Genomic DNA, 23,420 nt, shown 5'->3' with positions numbered 1-23,420 from the left:
AGCAGCTTCCTTTGGGGGGGGGGGGGGGGGAGTGGGGGTGAGGAGGAAGAGAATTCAGTCTGCAAGCAGGACTGCTGGTTAGAACACCCAAGAGCTGCTAAGCAGAGAGTGGCAAAACCCAGACCTCTGGATTCTTCCAGATCCTTTCCCAAGGTTTGGGCTTTAGTTAAAGCTCAATCTAGAGCCAGATTTTTCCCTAACAGGGGAGGGTTTGCAGCACCAAACCCCTCCCCCACCCCCTAAGCAGTGCCCTTTTATTTTTTGGTTGGGTTTTTTGGTTTCTCTTTTTTCCCCCCTCCCCAACCTGCCCCTTGGTTTTACCTCTCTCCAGCACTCTCTATCCTGTTAGTGCATGAGGAGGGTGAAGCAGCTACTCATCAGCATCTTGATGCTCTCTAACCCTGTTAAGATGGATTTCTGGGGGGGGTTTGCTGATGTGTGCATTAGAGAACCAAAGCACCCAGATGGAAATCACTGGGGAGGCATTGTCCTGAGTGGCATAAATCATTGAGAAGAGAGGGAGGCATAAGCCAGAGGGAGGAGGGGTCTGGTTTTTCTCCAGCACTGAGACAAAGATTGGGCAGATTGTTTAGGATCTCTTGGTTTTTGCTTGTGTTCTTCACCACCATCCCATGAGTGCCCAGCAGCAGGGTGCTGAGCACATCTGGGGGCATCAGAGAAGCAGAGAACTCTTGAGGCTAGAAGATACCTTTGAGATCCCAAGTCCAACCTTTGACTGGCTCCATTGTACTGGAAGGGATCTGCTACTTAGGCATGGGGCTGAGAGGGCTTGGTTGGTGCTCAGGGAGTGCCTGCAACCCCCAGAGCCTTTCCAAGCAAGATGCAGCTCTCTGGATAGGTGTGTGTGAGGGGGACTCCTTGATGGCAGCAGGAGCTAGAGGGCTCTTGTTCAAGCCTCAAAGCCTATCCAAGTGAGATGCAGCTCGCTGGATGTGTGTGTGTGACCCCTTGATGCCAGCAGGAGTTAGAGAGCTCTTGTTCAGCTCCCAGAGCCTTTCCAAGCAAGATGCAGCCTGCTGGATGTGTGTGTTTGAGGGACCCCTTGATGCCAGCAGGAGTCAGAGGGCTCTTATTCAGCCCTCAGAGCCTTTCCAAGCAAGATGCAGCTCGCTGGATGTGTGTGTGTGACCCCTTGATGCCAGCAGGAGTTAGAGGGCTCTTATTCAGCTCCCAGAGCCTTTCCAAGTGAGATGCAGCTTGCTGGATGTGTGTGTGTGACCCCTTGATGCCAGCAGGAGTTAGAGGGCTCTTATTCAGCCCTCAGAGCCTTTCCAAGCGAGATGCAGCCTGCTGGATGTGTGTGTTTGAGGGACCCCTTGATGCCAACAGGAGTCAGAGGGCTCTTATTCAGCCCTCAGAGCCTTTCCAAGTGAGATGCAGCCTGCTGGATGTGTGTGTGTGAGACCCCCTGATGCCAGCAGGAGTTAGAGGGCTGTTGTTTAAAGGTGTTAGGTGGAGGCAGGTAGGTGGCAGTGGGGAGGGGGAAGGTGTAGTTTCAGCTCTAAAGGAATAAATATCTGGGAGGAAGGAAGAGAAATTAAAACCAAAGGAAGAACAAAACCCAACAAGCTAAAGGTGCCAAACTTCTGGCAGCACGTGGTCCTACCTTTCAAGAGACCTTCATGGTCCATGTGGATAGACCAGGTGAAAAGGAGAAGAAAGAATGGGAATAAAACAGAGAGAAGCAGAAAAGAGCCTGATCAGAGAGAGGTATGGTGAGGGCTGCATTCACAGGGGCAGTGCTAGAAACCACAAATGGGAAGGTCTGCATTCCTGGGGGGGGGGGGAGGGGAAGGGGGGGGGAAAGGGGGGGGGCTAATTGCCTCGTTATACCAAATGGAGCCAGGAGAATGGTTCAGAACAGGAGCAGCCTCCTTGGCTTCCCCTTCCCGAAGGCTGGCAGGGAGCAGCGGGGTGGGGAGGGGAGGGAGAAGTGAGCTGGCAGCCCCCGGGCTGCTCGGAAAGGGCTTCTGGTGGAAGAGGCTGCAGGGAGCCGGCGGCTGCTGGGGACTGAGGTGCAGCAGGACCAGGGCCGAGTGGCCCAAGGTCGTTGGTTTCCCCCTCTCAGCCTTCTGCTGGCTTTCCATGAGTCATGCACCAGTAGCTACTGACAAGCCTACAGCTCCCCAGCTGCTTGCTTAGCCCTCTCCTCCCCTGCCTGGGCTCAGAGGACAGCTCTGTGTCCCCTGCCTTCTGAGATGGTCCCTTTGAGGCAAGCTGGCTCTGCCTGCAGCTTGTAACCTGTGCCACCTTGAACCCGACCTGGAGCTCAGGAAACCACTCCACTTTCCCTTCCAAGTGGGCCAGGGATTCCAGCAGGGCTCCCCCTCTGCACAGCTGAAACATTTGGTATAATGAGGCACAGTCCCTGGCACAGAACATTGTCCAAGGATAATGGTCTCCTGCTTGGAAAAATCAACTTCCCAGCTTAGCCTCTGCTCAGGAAAACCATTATACTGTCAGTGGAACAGAAAGATGTGACAGCAGCTCTCAACGATGGGCTGCAGAGCTTTGAAAGTTGCATGCACAGGGCATTAAGGACGTGAGAGATGATGAGAGCACATCAGACATGCTACGGTGGAGGTGGGGAGGGAGAACTTCACATCAGCTCAATCCCTGGCCTCGCTTCAAGTACTAATTGCTGCCCTCCTGGAGCCTAACAGCACAATCACTTTGAATCTTAATCAGCCAAGAGCGTTTTGGGATCAATCCTTCAGCTTCACCTTCCTTTCTGCCTCCTCAAGGGAAGCCTCCAATTACTTCTCCCAGGAAACCTGTTGTTCCTGAGGAGGAGGAGGCAAAGTTTGTAGGTTGTTAAGGGATCTTTTGCTTCGTTGTTGTTTTTGATTGAGCTGTTTTGGGGGGTTTGGGGTCCCTCTCCTTCTATCTAGTCCATGGGTGAGGGACTGAAAATGCAGGAGCATCTTGGAGCTTGGGTGATGTTCTTCATTGAGTTGTTTGGGGGGATTTGGGGTCCCTCTCCTTCTATCTAGTCCATGGGTGAGGGACTGAAAATGCAGAAGCATCTTGGAGCTTGATTGTGTTGTTTTTGAGTTGATCTGGGGGGTTTGGGGCCCCCCCTCTATCTAGTCCATAGATGAGTGACTGAAAATGCAGGAGCATCTTGGAGCTTGGGTGTTGCTCTTCATTGAGTTGTTTGGGGGGGTTTGGGGTCCTTCTCCTTCTATCTAGTCCGTGGGTGAGGGACTGAAAATGCAGGAACATCTTGGAGCTTGATTGTGTTGTTTTTGAGTTGATCTGGGGGGTTTGGGGTCCCCCCCCCTCTATCTAGTCCATAGATGAGTGACTGAAAATGCAGGAGCATCTTGGAGCTTGGGTGTTGCTCTTCATTGAGTTGTTTGGGGGGGTTGGGGTTTCTCCCCCTCCCTCATCTAGTCCATAGGTGAGGGACTGAAAATGCAGGAACATCTTGGAGCTTGGGTGATGTTCTTCACTGAGTTGTTTGGGGGGGTTGGGGATTCCCCCACCTCTATCTAGTGCATGAGTGAGGGACTGAAAATGCAGGAGCATCTTGGAGCTTGTGTTGTTTTTGAGTTGATTTGGGGGGTTTGGGGTCCCCCCCCCCTCTATCTAGTCCATAGATGAGGGACTGAAAATGCAGGAGCATCTTGGAGCTTGATTGTGTTGGTTTTGAGTTGATCGGGGGGGGTGGGGTTGGGGTCTCTCTCCCTCTATCTAGTCCATAGGTGAGTGACTGAAAATGCAGGAGCACCTTGGAGCTTGGGTGATGTTCTTCATTGAGTTGTTTGGGGGATTTGGGGTCCCTCTCCCTCTATCTAGTCCATAGATGAGTGACTGAAAATGCAGGAGCACCTTGGAGCTTGGGTGATGTTCTTCATTGAGTTGTTTGGGGGGTTCGGGGTCCCTCTCCTTCTATCTAGTCCATAGATGAGTGACTGAAAATGCAGGAGCACCTTGGAGCTTGATTGTGTTGGTTTTGAGTTGATCTGGGGAGTTTGGGGTCCCCCCCCTCTATCTAGTCCATAGATGAGTGACTGAAAATGCAGGAGCACCTTGGAGCTTGATTGTGTTGGTTTTGAGTTGATCTGGGGAGTTTGGGGTCCCCCCCCTCTATCTAGTCCATAGATGAGTGACTGAAAATGCAGGAGCACCTTGGAGCTTGGGTGTTGCTCTTCATTGAGTTGTTTGGGGGGTATTTGGGGATTCTCCCCCCCTCTATCTAGTCCATGTGTGAGTGACTGAAAATGCAGGAGCACCTTGGAGCTTGGATGTTATTCTTCATTGAGTTGTTTGGGGGGTGTTTGGGGATTCCCTCCCCCTCTATCTAGTCCATGTGTGAGTGACTGAAAATGCAGGAGCACCTTGGAGCTTGGATGTTGCCATTTTACTGATCTCTGCCTTTAGCTTCCAATGTTTCTCTGGGAATGGGGCTGGTGATAAAAGGTTGAACTTCAGCTAAGCAGAAGCTGCTGTGTGGTGGGATGAGGGATTTGCCCCATTCCTTCCCATTGCCTGGAAGGCAAAAGCCCCTTGGATGGTGCCAGGGCAATAAAAGCAGCATTGCTGACTGCCACAATGCTGCCAGCCATGCCAAGAGCTTGGTCTTCCTTCTGTGCAAGGCAAGGGGTCCCTGGCAATGTGATTGCTTAGGAGTGGTGGGGATCTTGAGGTGGTCTTAACTGCAACCACCTCAAGGGGCTCTTAAGAAGCAGGTCTCTGAAGTCAGTGTGGACTGCCAGAAGCTTGGCTGAGGGCTTGGAGATGGATCCAAGCCTGTTGGGTTGTGTGTGGGCAGCTCCTGGGTGACATGGCACAAATCTGGGAACTGGGAGGATCCCTGTCACGACTCAGAGCACCACAGGGACTTGTTCTGGTCAAAGCTTGGACAGCAGCTGTGGGACCTGCAGTCATGGCTGTACAAGGAGCCCTGGCTGCACTTGGGAAATCATGCCTGGGCAGAGATGTGTTTGATCCAAAGCCTGCAGCAGGACCTTGCTGAGCTCCTTTCTTCTCTGCTGTTAGGTCTCCCTGGCCAGGAAACTGAAAGGAACATTCCCAGCCTGCAGTCTGTGTGTGGAGTTCACAGGATCACAGAATGAACCAGGTTGGAAAAGACCTTTGAGATCATCGAGTCCAACCTAGCACCTAACACCTTCTAATCACCTAACCCCTGGCACTAAGTGCCTTATCCAACCTCCTTTGAAACACCTCCAGTGACAGTGACTCCACCACCTCCCCTGGCAGCCCATTCCAATGCAATCACTCTTCATGTGAAGAACTTCTTCCTAACATCCAGCCTGAACCTGCCCTGGCACAGCCTGAGGCTGTGTCATAGAATCAAGCAGGTTGGAAGAGAGCTCGAAGTTCATCCAATCCAACCTAGCACCCAGCCCTGGCCAATCAACCAGACCATGGCACTAAGTGCCCCAGCCAGGCTTTGCCTGTCCCCCCTGAGCCTCCTCTTCTCCAGGCTGCACACCCCCAGCTCCCTCAGCCTCTCCTCAGGGGGCTGTGCTCTTGTTCATCCCTGCTTGCCTGGGAGAAGAGCCCAACCCCAGCTGGCTACAACCTCCCTTCAGGCAGTTGTAGACAGCAATGAGGTCTGCCCTGAGCCTCCTCTTCTCCAGGCTTCATCTGATTGTTCTGCTTGGCTTCCCACCACTAGAACTGAGATCCAGACCTTGCAGGGGGGTGAGGAAGATCTCATTTGAGGCAGTAGGGACATTTTCCTCCAGCATGCTGCTTCTCCTGGCCCCTGCTGGGCTGTGTTGGTCTGCTAGCAGGAGGCTGAGGAGCTTACAGCAAGCTTTTGGAGAAAGGCTTGCTCCTGAACTGGACTTCCCAGCCTGCTACCCACACCAACACCATCACATCCAGGCCTGAAGTTGTTCTGCTTCCTCCTATCTGCTGTGTGCTGGCAGATTTTGCTCCCTCTGAAGCCCTTGGTGGATCCAGGTGTGTGTCTTGTTCCATCCCTTACTGAATCAGAGCTAAACCTCTCCCCATCTTTGTCACCTCCACTTCTGATGCTGAGTGGAAGGGGAAAGGAGCTGGGCTTTAACCCCCACTTTTGAAGCCAGGATCCAAAATTCCTGCTAGCTGGATTGAGGCTTTGGATCCAGCTCAGCTGGAAAGGTGGATTTGACTTCTTTGCAGACCCTTGGTGCTGAAAGGGTGAGCTGGGAGTGCTGCAATTTATCCTTGTCACCTGTCACAGCCCGATGTGAGCTGACAGCGTTACCTGCTCCTGCTCCTCGGGGGCAACCACTGGCAGCAGCAGCAGCAGCAGGGCTGTGGCTGCTGTGTCGCACGTGAACAGGCTGGGGACACTGCCTGGCCCTTCCTGAAATAGCCTGGGACTTCTCCTGGAGTGGAAGTGGGGGCTGCTGCTCTCCAAAGGATGTGATTTCATGTGAAGGGAGCTGAGGAGTGGGGGGAGGTGAGGGCAAGTCCAAGCGGTTTTAGCTGCTGCAGCCCTGGGGGTGGGGGGGTGTGTTTGGTAGGGTTTGCCTGGAGAGCTCAGAGGATCCCAGCATCCCAACGTGGTGGGGGTGGGCTGGAAAGGGCCTCTGGAGATCATCCAGTCCGAGGGGAACCCACAGCAGCTTGCCCAGGATCACAATGGCCCGGGGTGGGGGGGTGGGTTGGAAGCTCTGCAGAGAAGGAGACTCCACAGCCTGCTGCAGGGCTCTGATAGCTTCACAGGAAGGAGTTTTTCCATAGGAAAAGCCTTTTCCTAACAGAAAACCTTGGCTGGAATGCAGGCAGAACCCCCCCAGCAGTAGATCTGTGTGCTCTTGGGGCTGGTCCAAACATAACTTTGGGCACATCTCCCTTGGATCTCTCTTCCAGGTAGGAGAGAGGTTGAGCTGCAGGTTGATACCCCTGAAAGAAGCTGCTCCAGGGAGCCTAAGGTTAAGCTGCACCTAGTGACAGCTGTGTCCTGGGCAGAACCCCCCCAGCAGTAGGTTTGTGTGCTCTTGGGGCTGGTCCAAACATAACTTTGGGCACATCTCCCTTGGATCTCTCTTCCAGGTAGGAGAGAGGTTGAGCTGCAGGTTGATACCCCTGAAAGAAGCTGCTCCAGGGAGCCTAAGGCTGAGCTGCACCTGGTGACAGCTGTGTCCTGGGCAGAACCCCCCCAGCAGTAGGTTTGTGTGCTCTTGGGGCTGGTCCAAACATAACTTTGGGCACATCTCCCTTGGATCTCTCTTCCAGGTAGGAGAGAGGTTGAGCTGCAGGTTGATACCCCTGAAAGAAGCTGCTCCAGGGAGCCTAAGGCTGAGCTGCACCTGGTGACAGCTGTGTCCTGGGCAGCTGAGGCCAGTCCCTAACCCTGGGCTGATCCTCCAGGGAAAGGAGGAGACCTCAGCAGCATCCTCCCAGGCTTTTAGGGTGGAGGGAAGGAGGAAGGGAGGAGAAATCCTTTCAGAGGCTGCTTTAGCACCGCAGCGCTGCGGATGCGCGGAGTGGGTAGCAGAGTGGGGGCTGTGATGGGGGGAGTGGGGCTGATGGGGAGCTGTGGTGGCTTGGGTTGGGGGTAGACATGCCAAGGGAAGTTACCTGTAGTCGAAGGAGCCATCTTCTACATTCTTGTCCTCGGGGTTTAGATGCTCATCTTTATTGTCTCGTACTGCAAACAAGCACAACCCCAACACTGCGCATTACAAAGCAGCACTGAGGGGAAAAGCTTCGCAAGAGAGTAACAGCAGCTGGGGTGGAGGCTTTGTGAGCTCCCTGCGGGGTGGGGTGGAGCTTGCCTTGGACTCGGGAGAAAAAAATGTGCACCCAAAAGGCTTACAAAAGGCTCCAAAGGGCTTGAAAGGGCTCGCAAAGGGCACCAAAGGGCTCGCAAAGGTAGTGCCAGGGCACAGGGGCTGCAGCTAGTGTGAGAGGATGCATTCATCATAGTCATAGAAGCAGGCAGGGATGGAAGAAACCACAAGGAGCAGCCAGTGCCAACCCCCTGCCATGCCCAGGGACACCCTACCCTAGAGCAGGCTGCACACAGCCTCAGCCAGCCTGGCCTCAAACACCTCCAGCCATGGGGCCTCAACCACCTCCCTGGGCAACCCATTCCAGCCTCTCACCACTCTCCTGCTCAACAACTTCCTCCTCACCTCCAGCCTCACTCTCCCCACCTCCACCTTTGCTCCATTCCCCCCACTCCTGACACTCCCTCACAGCCTCAAAAGTCCCTCCCCAGCTTTTTTGGAGCCCCCTTCAGATGCTGGCAGGCCACAAGAAGGTCCCCTGGGAGCCTCCTCTGCTCCAGCCTGCACAGCCCCAACTCTTCCAGGCTGTGCTCACAGCAGAGCTGCTGCAGCCTCTGAGCATCCTCCTGGCCCTGCTCTGGACACTCTCCAGCATCTCCACAGCCCTCTTGTCCTAGGGGCTCCAGAGCTGGATGCAGGACTCCAGGTGGGGTCTCAGCAGAGCAGAGCAGAGGGGGAGAATGCCCTCCCTGGCCCTGCTGGCCACACTGCTGCTGCTGCAGCCCAGGCTCTGCTTGGCTTTCTGGGCTGCAAGTGCACACTGCTGGCTCCTGCTGAGCTTCTCCTCCAGCAGCACCCCCAAGTCCCTCTCCTCAGGGCTGCTCTCCAGCCTGGTACTGCCCAGCCTGGATTTGTGCTTGGCATTGCCTCGACCCAACTGCAGGACCTTTCACTTGGGGAATCTTCATAGATTCATAGAATGGGTTGGGTTGGAAAGGACCTTAAAGCTCAGCCAATTCCAACCCCTCCCTGCCATAGGCAGGTACACTTCCCACTGAGCTCAGGTTGCTCAGTGCTTCATCCAACCTGGCCTTGAACACCTTTAGGGAAGGAGCAGCCAGAACCTCCCTGGGCAGCCTGTGTCAGTGTCTCAGCTCCCTTATTGGAAAGAATTTTTCCTTTTTTAGCCTTTGCTTTGGAAAAAAAAAAAGAAGTTAATGACGTTTTTGGCTGGAAAGAGCCTTCCCTAGATAAGGAGAAGTAAATTTGCACAGTAGAGGTTGGGTTGTGCCTAGCAGGAGTCTCCAACTCCACAGCCTGCAGAGCCCTCACCTGACCTTTAATTAAACAGAAAAGCTTCCCACTAAGAAATGCATTCCCAAACCAGAGAAAGCAAAGCCCTTGAGTCATGGAGTTATGGAATGAAGCTGGTTGGAAGATAGCTGCAAGCTCAGCCAGCCCAACCTAGCACCCAGCCCTGCCCAACCAACCACACCATGGCACTAAGTGCCCCAGCCAGGCTTGGCTGCAACACCTCCAGCCACAGCCACTCCACCACCTCCCTGGGCAGCCCATTCCAGTGCCAATCACTCTCTCTGACAACAACTTCCTAACAACATCCAGCCTATAATTCCCCTGGCACAGCTTGAGGCTGTGTCCCTTTGCTCTATTGCTGGTTACCTGGGAGAAGAGGCCACCCCCACCTGGCTACAGCCTCCCTGCAGGCAGCTGCAGGCAGCAATGAGCTCTGCCCTGAGCCTCCTCTTTTCCAGGCTAAACACCCCCAGCCTCTCCTCATAGGGTTTGTGTTCCAGGCCCTTCACCAGCTTTGTTGCCCTTCTCTGGACATGTTCCAGCACCTCAACATCTCTCTTGAATTGAGTGGCCCAGAACTGGACACAGCACTCAAGGTGTGGCCTGACCAGTGCTGAGCACAGGGGCAGAATAACCTCCCTTATCCTACTGCCCACACTGTTCTCCATGCAGGCCAGGAAGCTTGGAGCTGTTTGAACCACCACCACCACCACCCCCAGCTGCTCTTACCTGGGTATTTCCCACCTCTGCTCCTCTTGATGAAGCAAACGATGAGCAGGATGAGGACCAGCAGAGCGATGGCGCACATCAGCCCGATGAACCAGCCCTGCGTGGCGATGTCCACCTGGTTCTTGGTGTAAGCTGGGAGGGAAAAGGAGAGGGGGAGGGGGTGGGGGAAAAAAAACAAACAAACAAAAACCATCCTGTAAGGGACAGACCACAGGCAAAGAGGGAAAGAGATGAATTAAGACACAGTCCACCGCTTTAGAGCCTATCTTCAGCGCCGTATCTCTGCGGGGGTGTGCGGGGACCAGGTTATCCCCAGAGTCTAGCGTGGGGAAGCTGTGGCTTTTTTCTTTCCTCTCCTGGTGGGAGGTCACTTCCACGCTTTAAACAGGTGCTGAGAACAGCAAAGGGTCACAAGGTCAAAGGAAAAACCCCTCCCATAGGCCAGGGAGAAAGGTGAGCTGCAAATAATGGCAAAAGAAGCTGGGTAACAGATTAAGCTTTCCTGAGCTGCCCTGGAAGTGGCAAGGTCCCAAAGAACTCTACCCAAGTGGCTCCAGTCTCTTTTGTTTGGTGTCCAGAGAGATTGAGGAGCACCTCCTGGGCTCATTGAGCTGGGAGAAACCTGAATCCTGTGGGATAACCTTGCCCAGCACCTCTGCTGCCACCACCCAGGGTGTTCTGCTGCCTTTGGGTGGCCATGGGAGTCTCCAGGGTTGAGAGAAGGGACTTGTGGAAACCCACCAAGACTCAGCCAGTGCATAAGTGGGGACACAGGGTTGGGAAGAGCTCTTTGAGGAATGCCAGCTGGGTCCTAGATAGCTGAGAGGTAGTCTGACAGCACTCCTGGGGCAAGCTCTTTATTCCAACACCCACAGGAGGCTGTGATGAACACTGAGCAAGGAGGTGCTTTGTTCCTCAAACATCTCCTAATGTCCATGTCCTCCCTCATGTCCTCTAACTCCTTGTTTGCTGCTCCATACAGGGTCAGACAAGACATATCCACATCCTATAAATAGCACCAAGCTGCCATTTTCTGCCTCTCATTGACAGGCTCTTGGTACTCAGCAAGGCAGAGCAGAGGAGAAAATAACCTTCAGCAAGGCAGGGAGGGGCTAAATTTAACCAGCCTGCAAGTGCAAACAGAGAGGTGGCTCCTGGCAGGAGCAGGGCAGATGTGAGTTGAGTGGGATTGAACTGGGATGTAGCAGGGATTTGCCTGACATGGGCAGGAGAACACTCTGAGCATCTTTCCTTTTGTGGTGCCCAAGGTGGTTCTTACAAAGAAAGCCTAAAGGATGAGCCTCTGCTACTGCATCAGCATGAGAGGCTCTTGGAAGAGGGAGAGCAAGGTTAAAAATGGGTTGAATTGGTTAATTTTCTTAAGCCACATCACTCTGAGGCTGCAAGCATCAGTGCTGGCCAGCAGCATTGAGGAGAAGAGATGCTGAGAGGAATGGAACATCTCAGTGATGAGGAAAGGCTGAGGGACTTGGGACTTTTTAGCCTGGAGAAGAGAAGACTGAGGGGGGACCTGATCAGTGATGATCAATACTTAAAGGGTGGGTAGCAGGAGGGTGGGGAAGTCTCTTTAGAGTGGTGCCCAGGGACAGGACAAAAAGTAACTGGCACAAAGCTGAACGTGGAAAGTTGCAGCTGAACATGAGGAGGGACTTCTTTAAGGGTAGTAGAGCCCTGGAGCAGGCTGCCCAGAGAGGTTGTGGAGTCTCCTTCTCTGGAGAGCTTCCAAACCCACCTGGACATGGTGATCCTGGGCAGGATTGAACAGAGGGCTTGGGTTGGATGATCTTCAGAGGTCACTCCCAACCCCTATCACTCTGTGAGGTGTTTGCTTCAGACTGGAGGTGAGGAGGAAGTTGTTGAGCCTGAAAGTGGTGAGAGGCTGGAATGGGTTGCCCAGGGAGGTGGTTGAGGACCCATAGCTGGAGGTGTTTGAGGCCAGGCTGGCTGAGGCTGTGGCCAGCCTGATCCATGGCGTGGGGGGGTTGGAACAGGATGATCCTTGTGGTCCCTTCAACCCTGACTGATTCTATGAGGAAGCCTAAGTCATGCTGTCAGTAGGTAACTGCAACCAAGCCAGGAGAAGGAAATTTAGATGAAAGAGGAGCAGGAGGAAGAGGAGGAGGAGGATGAGAAGGAGGAGGAGAAGGAGGAGGAGGATGAGCAGAAGAAAAAGCAGCATTTACTGAAGGACTTCTGTTGGACCCTGAATGCTCTGAGTTTGAGCAGCACTGAGGAAGCTGCAAGCAGCTTCCTGATGATGCCTCAGGTCCCTTTTGCTGCTTTCCCCTCTAATGCTGCCACATTTAATATTTACCTTTAGTACAACCTGAGCTCTGGAGTCCTGCAAGATGCACTCTTTGTAATGGGGAGAATGAGATTAAACCAGAGTGGAGCTGAGGATTCAATTAGCTGAGTGCTTGGGGAGGAAAGGGGGAGAAAGCTTTACTGGAAAGCTTTGAAATGGAAAAAGATTGTATTAGCTGCAGAAATCAGTGCTAAGGGGAGGAAATAAGGGGGTCTTCAAAGTGTAAAATGGCAGAGCAGCCAGAAAGGAGTGTTAAAGGGGGGCAAGAAGGGGGTCTTCAAAGTGTGTAATGCCAGAGCAGCCAAAGGAGGGTTAAAGGGGGGAATAAGGAGGTCTTCACAGTGTATAATGCCAGAGCAGCCAGAAAGGAGTGTTAAAGGGGGGAATAAGGGGGTCTTCAAAGTGTGTAATGCCAGAGCAGCCAGAAAGGAGTGTTAAAGGGGGGAATAAGGGGGTCTTCAAAGTGTATAGTGCCAGAGCAGCCTGGAATCAGTGTTAGAGGGGGGAATAAGGGGGTCTTCAAAGTGTATAATGCCAGAGCAGCCAGAAAGGAGTGTTAGAGGGGGGAATAAGGGGGTCTTCAAAGTGTGTAATGCCAGAACAGCCTGGAATCAGTGTTAGAGGGGAACAAGGGGGTCTTGAAAGTACAAAATACCAGAGCAGTCTGAGAGGTGGTTTGGTGCTCACTGTATTAGCAGTGGTGATGGGGTGGGGGACTTCCAGAAATCAGTCCTAAGGGGAAAGCCTTCAAAATGCACAGAGCAGCCTAAGAGTTGGGTTGCTGCTCACTGTGTTATCAGTGGTGGAGATCCTGCAGGAATCAATCCTAAGGGTGCTACAGGCTGGGGCCAGAGTGGCTGAGAGCAGCCAGGCAGAGAGGGAGCTGGGGGTGGTGGGAGAGAGGAGCTGCAGAGGAGGCAGCAGTGCCCAGGTGGGCAGCAAAGCCAATGGCATCCTGGGCTGGCTCAGGAGCAGTGTGGGCAGCAGGACAAGGGAGGTTCTTGTGCCCCTGTGCTCAGCACTGCTCAGGCCACCCCTGGAGTGCTGTGTCCAGTTCTGGGCTCCTCCATTGCAGAGATGCTGAGGTGCTGGAAGGTGTTTGGAGAAGGAGCACAGCCCTGTGAGGAGAGGCTGAGGGAGCTGGGGGGGTGCAGCCTGCAGCAGAGGAGGCTCAGGGCAGAGCTGATTGCTGCCTGCAGCTGCCTGCAGGGAGGCTGTAGCCAGGTGGGGTTGGGCTCTGCTGCCAGGCAGCCAGCAACAGAAGAAGGGGACACAGCCTGAAGCTGTGCCAGGGCAGGTCTAGGCTGGATGTGAGGAGGAAGTTGTTGTCAGAGAGAGTGATTGGCACTGGAATGGGCTGCCCAGGGAGGTGGTGGAGTGGCTGTGGCTGGAGGTGTTGCAGCCAAGCCTGGCTGGGGCACTGAGTGCCATGGTGTGGTTGGTTGGGCAGGGCTGGGTGCTAGGTTGGGCTGGCTGAGCTTGGAGCTCTCTTCCAACCTGCTTGAGTCTATGATTCTGTGTGCAGTTCTGGAGCCCTCAACACAAGGAGGACATGGAAGCAGCCTGAGAGGTGGGTTCATGCCCACTGTGTTATCAGTGGTGATGGGAGGCAGATCCTGCAGGAATCAGTGCTAAGAAGGGAATAAGAGAACCTTCACAGTACAAACCATCAGAGCAAGCTGAGAGAGCAACAGAACTGAGCTGAGCTGTGCAGGGAGGGAGGATTTTGAGTGCCAAGTGACCAGGAGGAGGCCCTGCAGTGGGCTGCTGGCACTGCCAAGGTGGAGGTGTAATTGCCATCCTTGCCCCCCCCAAAAAAAACAGCAACCCACGCTGACAAAATTACACTGGCAGCAATCTGGTGTCTGGAGCTGTCACTGCAGCATTGAGGAGAAGATTTAAGTCTGTGGCTGTCAGAGAGGATGTTTTGATTTGCCTTAATGCGAGGCCAAAGCCAAGGGGAAACTGTGGCAAGCAGCTGGGTCACTGAGCAGGTAGTGAGCTGAAATGCAGCTTCAAGAGGCCTTTGGAAGTTAATTACAACCTTGTGGCAGGAGGAAACAAGCAAAAGAGGCTCCCTACGGTCAGAGCTGATGTGGCAGGAGCAAAGCTGACCACCTTCCACCCACAGGGCTGTTCAAAGCAGGCTTGGGAGGGGGGGTGAGGGGTGGGCTGTAAAGTCTCACTGGCTTCAGCTTTGCCTGCTCTTGCTCCCCAGTGCTTGGAAATGTTGGGCAGTTGCTGTGGCTGCTTGGCAATTTGAGAAGCTCTCTGCCTGTTGAGCTGCTCTTTGTTGTGGTAAGGTCTCAGCCTCTGCTTGGAAGGAGCTTGGTTGGGTGGTGGAGCTGTCAGTTCAGCAGCAGCAAAGCTGGGGGGGGGAAGGGGGGAGGCAGTGCCCTGCAGTGATTTAACCACCACCAAACTGAAGAGACCTTGCAAAATAGCCCCCACCCCCCCCAAAAAAAAAAGCCCCCACCCCGATTATATCCAAACCAACCAACCACCCTGAGCTGTGCTTTTCTTTTGTCCAAAGCATTTCTGGTGGCAGATGATTGTCAGCAGGGCACAAAGGCTTGTGTCAGCAGTATCCAGCCAGGGATGCTGATAGCTCTCTGCATCCCACAGTGACAAGGCTCAGGTGCCCAGCTGGCCTCCATCACAAGGACAGAAGTGCTCTCATCCTTTGGTCTCAATGATTATAGCAGGAGGAATCCCTCAATTACAGCGAAGAGCTCTGCCCAGACTGCCAGCAGCCAGCAGCCAAGGATCTGAGGCTTTTCCCACCTCCTCCTCCTCTTTCTAATGATTCTCTGCCCCCTGCCCCCACCCCAGCTCCCAAAGTGAATGAAAAGCAGGCAAGAAAAGAAGAGAAGACGGGTCCAGGTGGGGAAGTTGTGGTTCAAAGAGACACACTGCACGGTTTGGGGGCAGCTGTGTTGATTTCTGAGCCTGGGGACAGTCCAGAAACTAAGCTGGGGATGCACCACTGCAACTGGAGCTGTTCTGATGAGAGTCTGGGTTGAGGAATCAGCTCTGTTATGGGTTTTGGGGTTAAAATCAGCCTCTGCAGTGTAGAGGCTGAGAGTCCAGGCTCTTTTTAACTCAAACATAAGAACTTCTTCACTTTGAGGATGCTGGAGCCTTGGAGAAGGCTGCCCAGAGAGGTTGTGGAGTTTTCCTTCTCTGGGGAGGTTGCAAACCCACCTGGACATTGTGATCCTGGGCAGGCTGCTGTGGGTTACCCTGCTTTTAGCAGGAGGGGTGGCCTGGGATGCTCTCTAGAGGTCTCTTCCAACCCCCACTAATGCTGGGATTCTGCAACTGAAAACCTACAGAGAGTTTCTGTGCCTGCAGCCAAGTCCTGCCACAGCAAAACCCTGAGAGCTCCCGAGATAAAGCAGGGACAGCAGCAGAGATGGGGTGGAAGAGCCCAGGGAGAACAGATCCCCTTGGCAGACATCTCTCTGCCAGGCTGAGCCTGTCCCAGGGGCTGCTGAGCTGTGGGTTCACCCACAGCACAAGGTGCTGGAGCAGTCTGAGGGGACACATCAGATCCCAGAGCGGGGCAGAGGCAGGACAGAGCCAAGGTCAGCACTTACATCCCAGTGCTGGGCAGCATCAGAGGTGCAGAAGCACCAGCAGCTGCCACCTGGCCCCGTGTCACCTCTAGCACATTGGAGAGCGACTCTGTGGCGTTAGGAGCTTGCTGGATCATTGGAGACCAGAGCAGATGTGCATGGGTCAGGTGTGAGCCTTCCCCCTGCGTCGCTCCTCCCTCACTGCAAATTCCATGTCCCTTTTGCGCTTCCCAGCCAAGAGGCTGCTGAGAGCCAAACCTCTGCGTGGCACAGCTGGAGCTGAGCAAAAACCATTTAACTCTGCAAATCACAGCCCCTGCCTGCTCTGCTGGCTCCTAAACCAGGCCAGCATGGGTTTGGAAAGGGCAGGTCCTGCCTGACCAGCCTGAGCTCCTTTCATGATCAGGTTCCCTGCCTGGTGACTGTGGGGCAGGCTCTGGATGGAGTCTACCTGGACTGCAGCAAAGCCTTTGGCACCCTCTGCCACAACAAGCTCCTGGCCAAGCTGGCAGCTTGGACAGATTCACTCTGATATGGGTCAAAAACTGGCTGGAAGGCTGGGCCCAGAGAGTGGTGGTGAATGGTGCCACATCCAGCTGGCAGCTGGTACCAGTGCTGTGCCCCAGGGGTCAGTGCTGGGCTCAGTCCTGTTCAGTATCTTTACTGATGATCTGGAGCAGGGGATTGAGTCCAGCATCAGTGAGTCTGCAGATGACACCAAGCTAGGAGCAGCTGTGGAGCTGTTGGAGGGTAGCAGAGCCCTGCAGAGGGACCTGGCCAGGCTGCATGGGTGGGCAGAGGCCAAGGGAATGAGACTGAAGAAGCCAAGGGCAGGGTTCTACACTTTGGCCACAACAACCCCAAGCAGCACTACAGGCTGGGGCCAGAGTGGCTGAGAGCAGCCAGGCAGAGAGGGAGCTGGGGGTGCTGGGAGAGAGGAGCTGCAGAGGAGGCAGCAGTGCCCAGGTGGGCAGCAGAGCCAATGGCATCCTGGGCTGGCTCAGGAGCAGTGTGGGCAGCAGGACAAGGGAGGTTCTTGTGCCCCTGTGCTCAGCACTGCTCAGGCCACCCCTGCAGTGCTGTGTCCAGGTCTGGGCTCCTCCATTGCAGAGAGCTGCTGAGGTGCTGGAAGGTGTTTGGAGAAGGGCAGCAAGGCTGGGGAGGGGCCTGGAGCAGAGCCCTGTGAGGAGAGGCTGAGGGAGCTGGGGGGGTGCAGCCTGCAGCAGAGGAGGCTCAGGGCAGAGCTCATTGCTGCCTGCAGCTGCCTGCAGGGAGGCTGTAGCCAGGTGGGGTTGGGCTCTGCTGCCAGGCAGCCATGGCCAGCAGAAGGGGACACAGCCTGAAGCTGTGCCAGGGCAGGTCTAGGCTGGATGTGAGGAGGAAGTTGTTGTCAGAGAGAGTGATTGGCACTGGAATGGGCTGCCCAGAGAGGTGGTGGAGTGGCTGTGGCTGGAGGTGTTGAAGCCAAGCCTGGCTGGGGCACTGAGTGCCATGGTGTGGTTGGTTGGGCAGGGCTGGGTGCTAGGTTGGGCTGGCTGAGCTTGGAGCTCTCTTCCAACCTGCTTGAGTCTATGATTCTATGATTCTGTGTGCAGTTCTGCAGCCCTCAACACAAGAAGGACATGGAAGTGGTGGAGCCAGTTCAGAGGCCACCAAGATGCTCAGAGTGCTGCAGCAGCTCTGCTCTGAGGGCAGGCTGAGAGAGCTGGGGCCAAGGTCTACCTACAGATGCCACATTCCTACCCCTTCACCTGCATCCTATCACCAGCATTCTCCCCTCTTGCCCCACTACCATAACCAGGGCCTGGCTGCTTGCACAGGGGCCAAAGCTACCTCCAACCCCACGACCAACAGCACAAGAGAGCAACCACACCGTGGTAAGGCTTCGAGCAGAGGCACATGGCAACACCAGCACCTCCACCACCCTCCTTCAAGACCTTTCCCTTGAAAAGGCATCTCCATCCCCTCCTACAACGTGGATCAACCTCCTGACAACGCACCAGGGCTGGGGGGAGGCTGCCAGGAGGCACAGGTAAGGATGAGGATCGTTCCATGCAGCCACCTCCCCGCCACCACCCAAATGACGTCGGTGGTGATGGATGTGACATGCTTGGGAAGGGCAGCCCCCAGTGGGGCTGGAGCCATCTCACCTGAGCTGGTGGTAAAGGTGATGTACGAGTGCTCGCTGGGGCTAGACCATATGGGGAACACCCACAGCTTGTACATCATCCCCGGCGTCAGATCCGCCAGCTGCACAGAGGAAGGGGTCTGAGCTTTAACAGGGATTGATCTCTCTGTGTTGTTACCTGAGAAACAGAAACCGCACATCAAACCCAGCCCGGCAGGTTGGGGGGAGGCTCCCGCAGCTCACCCTGCTCGCCTCTGCCTCCTGCTGGCCCTAGGTGCTGAGCAGAAAGAGCACAGCTTGGTGCTCAAGGAGTTAGGAGTGGCTTTTGGCTCTGGGAAGAGCAGTCAGGTGTTGGGGTAGGTAACCCAGGGAGGTGGTGGAGACACCATCCTGGGAGGGGGTCAAGAAACTGGTTGAGGGAGGCTCCTGCAGCTCACCCCCCTTGGCTCTGCCTCCTGCTGGCTCTAGGTGCTGAGCAGAAAGAGCACAGCTTGGTGCTCAAGGAGTTAGGAGTGGCTTTGGCTCTGGGAAGAGCAGTCAGGTGTTGGGGTAGGTTACCCAGGGAGGTAGTGGAGTCACCATCCTGAGAGGGGGTCAAGAAACTGGTTGGGGGGAGGCTCCTGCAGCTCACCCCCCTTGGCTCTGCCTCCTGCTGGCTCTAGGTGCTGAGCAGAAAGAGCACAGCTTGGTGCTCAAGGAGCTAGGAGTGGCTTTTGGCTCTGGGAAGAGCAGTCAGGTGTTGGGGTAGGTTACCCAAGGAGGTGGTGGAGTCACCATCCTGGGAGGGGGTCAAGAAACCTGTGGGCAGGGCACTTGGGGAGGTGGTTTAGTGGCTGTGTTGGGTTGATGGTTGGAGCTGGTGATCTCAGAGAGCTGTTCCACCACAGCTGTTGCAAGGTTCTGTGGTCACTGCTCACTGGGAACAGAAGGAAATGGACCTGGTGATCTCAGGGAGCCTTTCCAACAGAGCTATTGTAAGGTTCTGTGGTCATTTCTCACTGAGAACACAAGGAAGTGGTTGGATCTGGTGATCTTAAAGGTCTTTCCCAACCAAAAAGACTCTGCAGTTCAATGAAGTTCAGTGGGGCAGGAACACAGGGAGGGATTTGCTGCAGCCCTGCTCACTGTACTAGGGAAAACACTCAGAGCTCTTCAGATCTCTCTCTCCTTCTAAGACCTGATGGAAAGGTCCTTTATCTGCTCAGCCTGATGTCTGAGTGGTTGGGGCTTTACCACAGAAGGTCTCAACTTTGCCTGGTGCCACTCAGGTGGATGAAGGAGCTACAGGAGTCAATTCTTGTGCTTGTGATGCTAAAGGACTCAGTCAAGGAGCCAATTCTTGAGCTTTTGGTGCTACAAGACTCAGTCAAAGAGACAATTCTTGAGCTTTTGGTGCTACAGGACTCAAAGAGCCAATTCTTGAGCTTTTGGTGCTACAGGACTCAGCCAAGGAGCCAATGCTTGAGCTTGTGTTGCTACAGGACTCAAAGAGCCAATTCTTGAGCTTTTGGTGCTACAGGACTCAGCCAAGGAGCCAATTCTTGTGCTTGTGTTACATGACTCAGCCAAGGAGCCAACTCCTGAGCTTTTGGGATGGGTACCTGAGCACCAGTTTTGCTGGTGGGTTAAAGAGGCTTTGAAGGAGCTGGGTGTTGCATTAGGGGTGCTGTGAGGCTGCTTGCCTCAGCTAGCAGCTGTTTTTAGGGGCGAGAGTTCAGTCCTTAACTAAGGATGGATGCTCCAAGGCTGCTTGCTCCCAGGCTCTATCCAAGGCTGAGCTGTTCCTTGCACTGTGCTGGGAATCATTTGAGGATGAGTTTAATGCTGAGCATTACATCACTGACTTGTAAGAAAGGCTCTGGGGAGGGGGCTTTGATTTGTGGCTCTGGGGGTGGGAACCTCCCAGCTCAGCAGTGCTGTGGGGAAGGAGAAAAGTGGGTTTGAGGCCAGAAGTGTGCTGCTGCTAAGGGGATTCCAAGGTATTAGTGACAAGGGGATCCCAAGGTATTGGTAACAAAGGGATCCCAAGCTGCTGCTGATAAGGGGATCCCAAGGTATTGGTGACAAAGGGATCCCAAGCTGCTGCTGATAAGGGAATCCTAAGGTATTGGTGACAAAGGGATCCCAAGGTGCTGCAGATAAGGGGATCCCAAGGTATTGGTGACAAAGGGATCCCAAGGTGCTGCTGATAAGGGAATCCCAAAGTTTGGTGACAAAGGGATCCCAAGGTGCTGCTGATAAGGGGATCCCAAGGTATTGGTGACAAAGGGATCCCAAGGTGCTGCTGATAAGGGGATCCCAAGGTATTGGTGACAAAGGGATCCCAAGGTGCTGCTGATAAGGGGATCCCAAGGTATTGGTGACAAAAGGATCTCAAGGTGCTGCTGATAAGGGGATCCCAAGGTATTGGTGACAAAAGGGATCCCAAGGTGCTGCTGATAAGGGACTCCCAAGGTATTGGTGACAAAAGGATCCCAAGGTGCTGCTGCTTGCAGCCCCATCCCAAGCACAGACACAGCACATAGGTGCTGTGCTTCCCAGGGCTGGCAGTGTGTGTTCTGGGAGCTGGGATGCTTGGAAAGCTGTTGCATTATCCTGAATCATGGCAATCAGTTACAAAGGGGAAGGCTGAGCACAGCCCAGCCCAGCCCTGCAGGCTGTGGAGCGAGACCAGGCACTGGCTACACATTAGAGAGACGTTCCAGGGAGAGATGAAGGTTATCTCTTCAGTGATGTCCTAAAGCAGCAGAAGTGATTTGCTGGCAGGGATTGTGCCTAGCTGGGTTGCCCTAAATGCCAGCTGAAGACTTGGCTGGCAGAGATTGTGCCTAGCTGGTTTGGTTTCAATGCCAGCTGAAGACTTGCAGCCCGAGGAGGCTGGGAAATAGTCAGAGCTAAGCAGTAGCCACCACTGCCTGTCTGTAACAGCAAAAAAAGAACCCCACAAGGGAAATAAAGCAGCCAACCAACATGGAAAGCTCTTGCTAAGCAAATCCTAACCCCTAAGAGACTGGCTTGGAGCTTCCCCTGTGAGCAGGTAGCCTTAGAGCTTTAAGAGACAACGATAGGCGATAGGACAGGAGGTTTGGGGTCATAGAGGATTCTGCCAACTCCAGACTCAAGAAGCCACCTTCAAAGGTGTTTCAAACTGCTCTCCAGTTCCTGTAATTTCATTTGGTTTCCCTTCATGCTCCCTTCCCCCCTCCCTCCCCCCTCAGTCTCTGTATACACTGAAGGCTCAGTCCACACTGCAGGAGCAGTTCTCAGCCTGGCTCCTCTACATCACACCAACCCCTCAGGGAGCCAAGCGTGGGGCTGGCTGCTCAATCACCACCATTAGCTCTGCTGAGCTCCAAACAGCCATGCCCACAGCCTGCCTTTTTTCCCCCCCCCTCACCCCCCCCCTCCCTTTTCCCATCCTCCTCGTGAGCACAGAGCATCATTCCACACATGGAAGACTAACAGGTTGCCACCACGGGAGCTGGCAGGGTCTCTAATGGCATCACCACCCTGTAGAGTCCCCACGCGAGCTGATGCTTACTGGTGATATACTTAACCACAAAGTCAGTTCCTGCCGAGTAATTGTGGCTCCAGGTGATGTTTGCCCAGTTACTATTAGCCATAGCTCTTATGTCCCATATGGATGATCCATTGATGGCTGGTGGACAGGTTAGAACAGCAGTTAGTATTTTGGGTTAGACACGAATGAGACCTCAGCTAGCATCTGGTGTTGATGGAGGGAGAAGGGAAAACGAAGGTCATGGTTTGATCTTAACCTAAAGTGTGTCTAAAGGTGAACTTCTTCCTTCTGAGATGCTTAAGTTTAAAGGTTTTGGAGAGAAGTCCATGTGTGGAGAAGAGGAGGCTGAGGGCAGACCTTGTGCCTAGCAATAGGCCAAGGGGGAATGGTTTGAAGCTGAGGGAGAGCAGGGTTAGAGTGGAGCTGAAGAAGAAGTTCTTCAGTAGGAGGGTGGTGAGACTCTGGCACAGGCTGCCCAGGAAGGCTGTGGCTGCCTCCTGCTTGGGGGTGTTTAAGGCCAGGCTGGATGAGGCCTTGAGCAGCTGAGTCTGGCTGAGAGGTGTCCCTGCTTGTGGTGGGGAGACTGGAGATGATCTCTGAGATCCTTCCAACCTGAGCCATTCTATGGTTCTCTGCAACTACCTGAAAAGAAGTTGCAGTATGATGGGGGTTGGTCTCTTCTCCCCAGTATCAAGTGATAGGACAAGAGGAAATGACCTCAAGCTGCACCAGGGGAGGTTTGGGTTGGGCATCAGGAATGATTTCTGTACTGCAAGAGTGGTCAGGGATTGGACCAGGCTGCCCAGGGGGGTGGTGGAGTCCCCATCTCTGAAAGCATGCAAAAACCACATGGCCTGGCACTTGGGGACATGGTGCAGTGGGCACAGTGGTGTTGGGCTGATGGTTGGACTGGATGATTCCATGGCCAGTTCCAGGACTCTAAGTCTGGGAGCAGAAGCTTATTGTGTATTGGTGCCCAAGTCCAACTGCACTCAGCTTATCTATGGAGTCTGAAGACTTCTGTGGCAAACCCTTGGGGATTTCAGGCAGCAGGGAAACCTCCTGACTAAAGCAGAGCCTGAAGGAGCACGAGAGCCACCTGCATGGCTGCACATGGACCTCGGTGGCACAACTGAGCAGGAAAGACTGGGAGAGAAAACCCTCACACTGCTGGGTCTGGAGACAGGCAGTAGGGCAACCAAGTCACTCGAGATTGAGTTTGAAGCTAAGGGCTGTGGACGTTGCTTTGGAGAGCAGAAGTTCATTTCTAGTGGAGCAGAGCTAATCTCCTGCTCTAGTATGTGCTAAGTGCCAGCAGAGGACTGGCTCCTTGGGTTTATTCTCACCACAACAGTGATTTACTTCAGGGTCTAGCTCAGGTTTTGGGTTGACACAAGGCAGATGAACAACTGAGATCCTTGGGATGACTTTTTAGGGAGCTGGAAGGATCTGAAGCTGTGGGGCTGGGGACGTGACCTAGAATCCCTGCTACCAACACAGGCTGTGCTGCCAAGCTATTGCCCTGTCTGTCTGCATTAGGGCTCAGCCTCTTCCCCCACCATGTCCCCAGGGTGCTTGGGGACAAGCCTGGCTCCTCTTGCAGCTCTCCCTGCTCTGCAGCCCCACCCACATCACCACTTCGTTGCCTGCTTTCAATCAGCAGCCTTTTCCCACCTACCCTTTTCCAGCCACCCTTGCTTCATGCCTAAGACCTGGTGCTCAGAGCAGAAGCTGCACCTCCTAGTTCCTGCAGCACCTTTGGAGCTGCTTTTCTGGGTGTGCAGCTCCCTGAGTGCTTCCCATCCTTTAGCTGATCTTCAAGGTCCCTTCCAGCCCAACCCATTCTATCAGTCTATGACTTGCACAGCATAAAGCTTCTCTGGGTGGGCTGTGTGTGTGGGGAGGTGCTGCCTGCCACAAGCTGGGGCACAAATTCATCTTTCTCAGCTCAGGTCTGCATCTTCCAGCAAGGCAGAGCAGGAACTGTGCTGCTGATTGGCAGATCTGGTTTAGTACAGAGCATCAGGGGCAGGCAGGTCCCCCTCAGCATCTCTTTCTGGTGGGTTTTTTAACCACCTTGAGCTGTTCTTGTGCAAAAAGTGGAAAG

At 54.2% G+C, this 23,420-nt stretch overlaps 1 protein-coding gene across 23 annotated transcripts in view; it reads right to left on the bottom strand.

Moving 5' to 3' along the window:
- The window catches only part of NFASC (neurofascin), a 157,281-nt gene that overhangs the window by 7,307 nt on the left and 126,554 nt on the right, over nucleotides 1-23,420 (bottom strand). For 11 of the 23 annotated variants that reach the window (XM_064173671.1, XM_064173675.1, XM_064173677.1 and 8 more), the window contains 2 exons: nucleotides 9,762-9,893; nucleotides 7,567-7,636 (listed from right to left, as the gene is read on the bottom strand). In XM_064173671.1, the coding sequence (XP_064029741.1) occupies nucleotides 7,567-7,636; nucleotides 9,762-9,893 (202 nt within the window). Of the gene's footprint in view, nucleotides 1-7,566; nucleotides 7,637-9,761; nucleotides 9,956-17,815; nucleotides 17,972-21,334; nucleotides 21,452-23,420 lie in introns of those variants that run through there. The other 12 variants (XM_064173663.1, XM_064173673.1, XM_064173667.1 and 9 more) reach the window with 3 other exon arrangements.

This window comes from Pogoniulus pusillus, chromosome 39 (assembly GCF_015220805.1).
Source record: "Pogoniulus pusillus isolate bPogPus1 chromosome 39, bPogPus1.pri, whole genome shotgun sequence".
Lineage (NCBI taxonomy): Eukaryota > Metazoa > Chordata > Aves > Piciformes > Lybiidae > Pogoniulus > Pogoniulus pusillus.
Note: the sequence above shows the minus strand (reverse complement) of the source record. Positions and strands in the feature narration are given on the sequence as shown.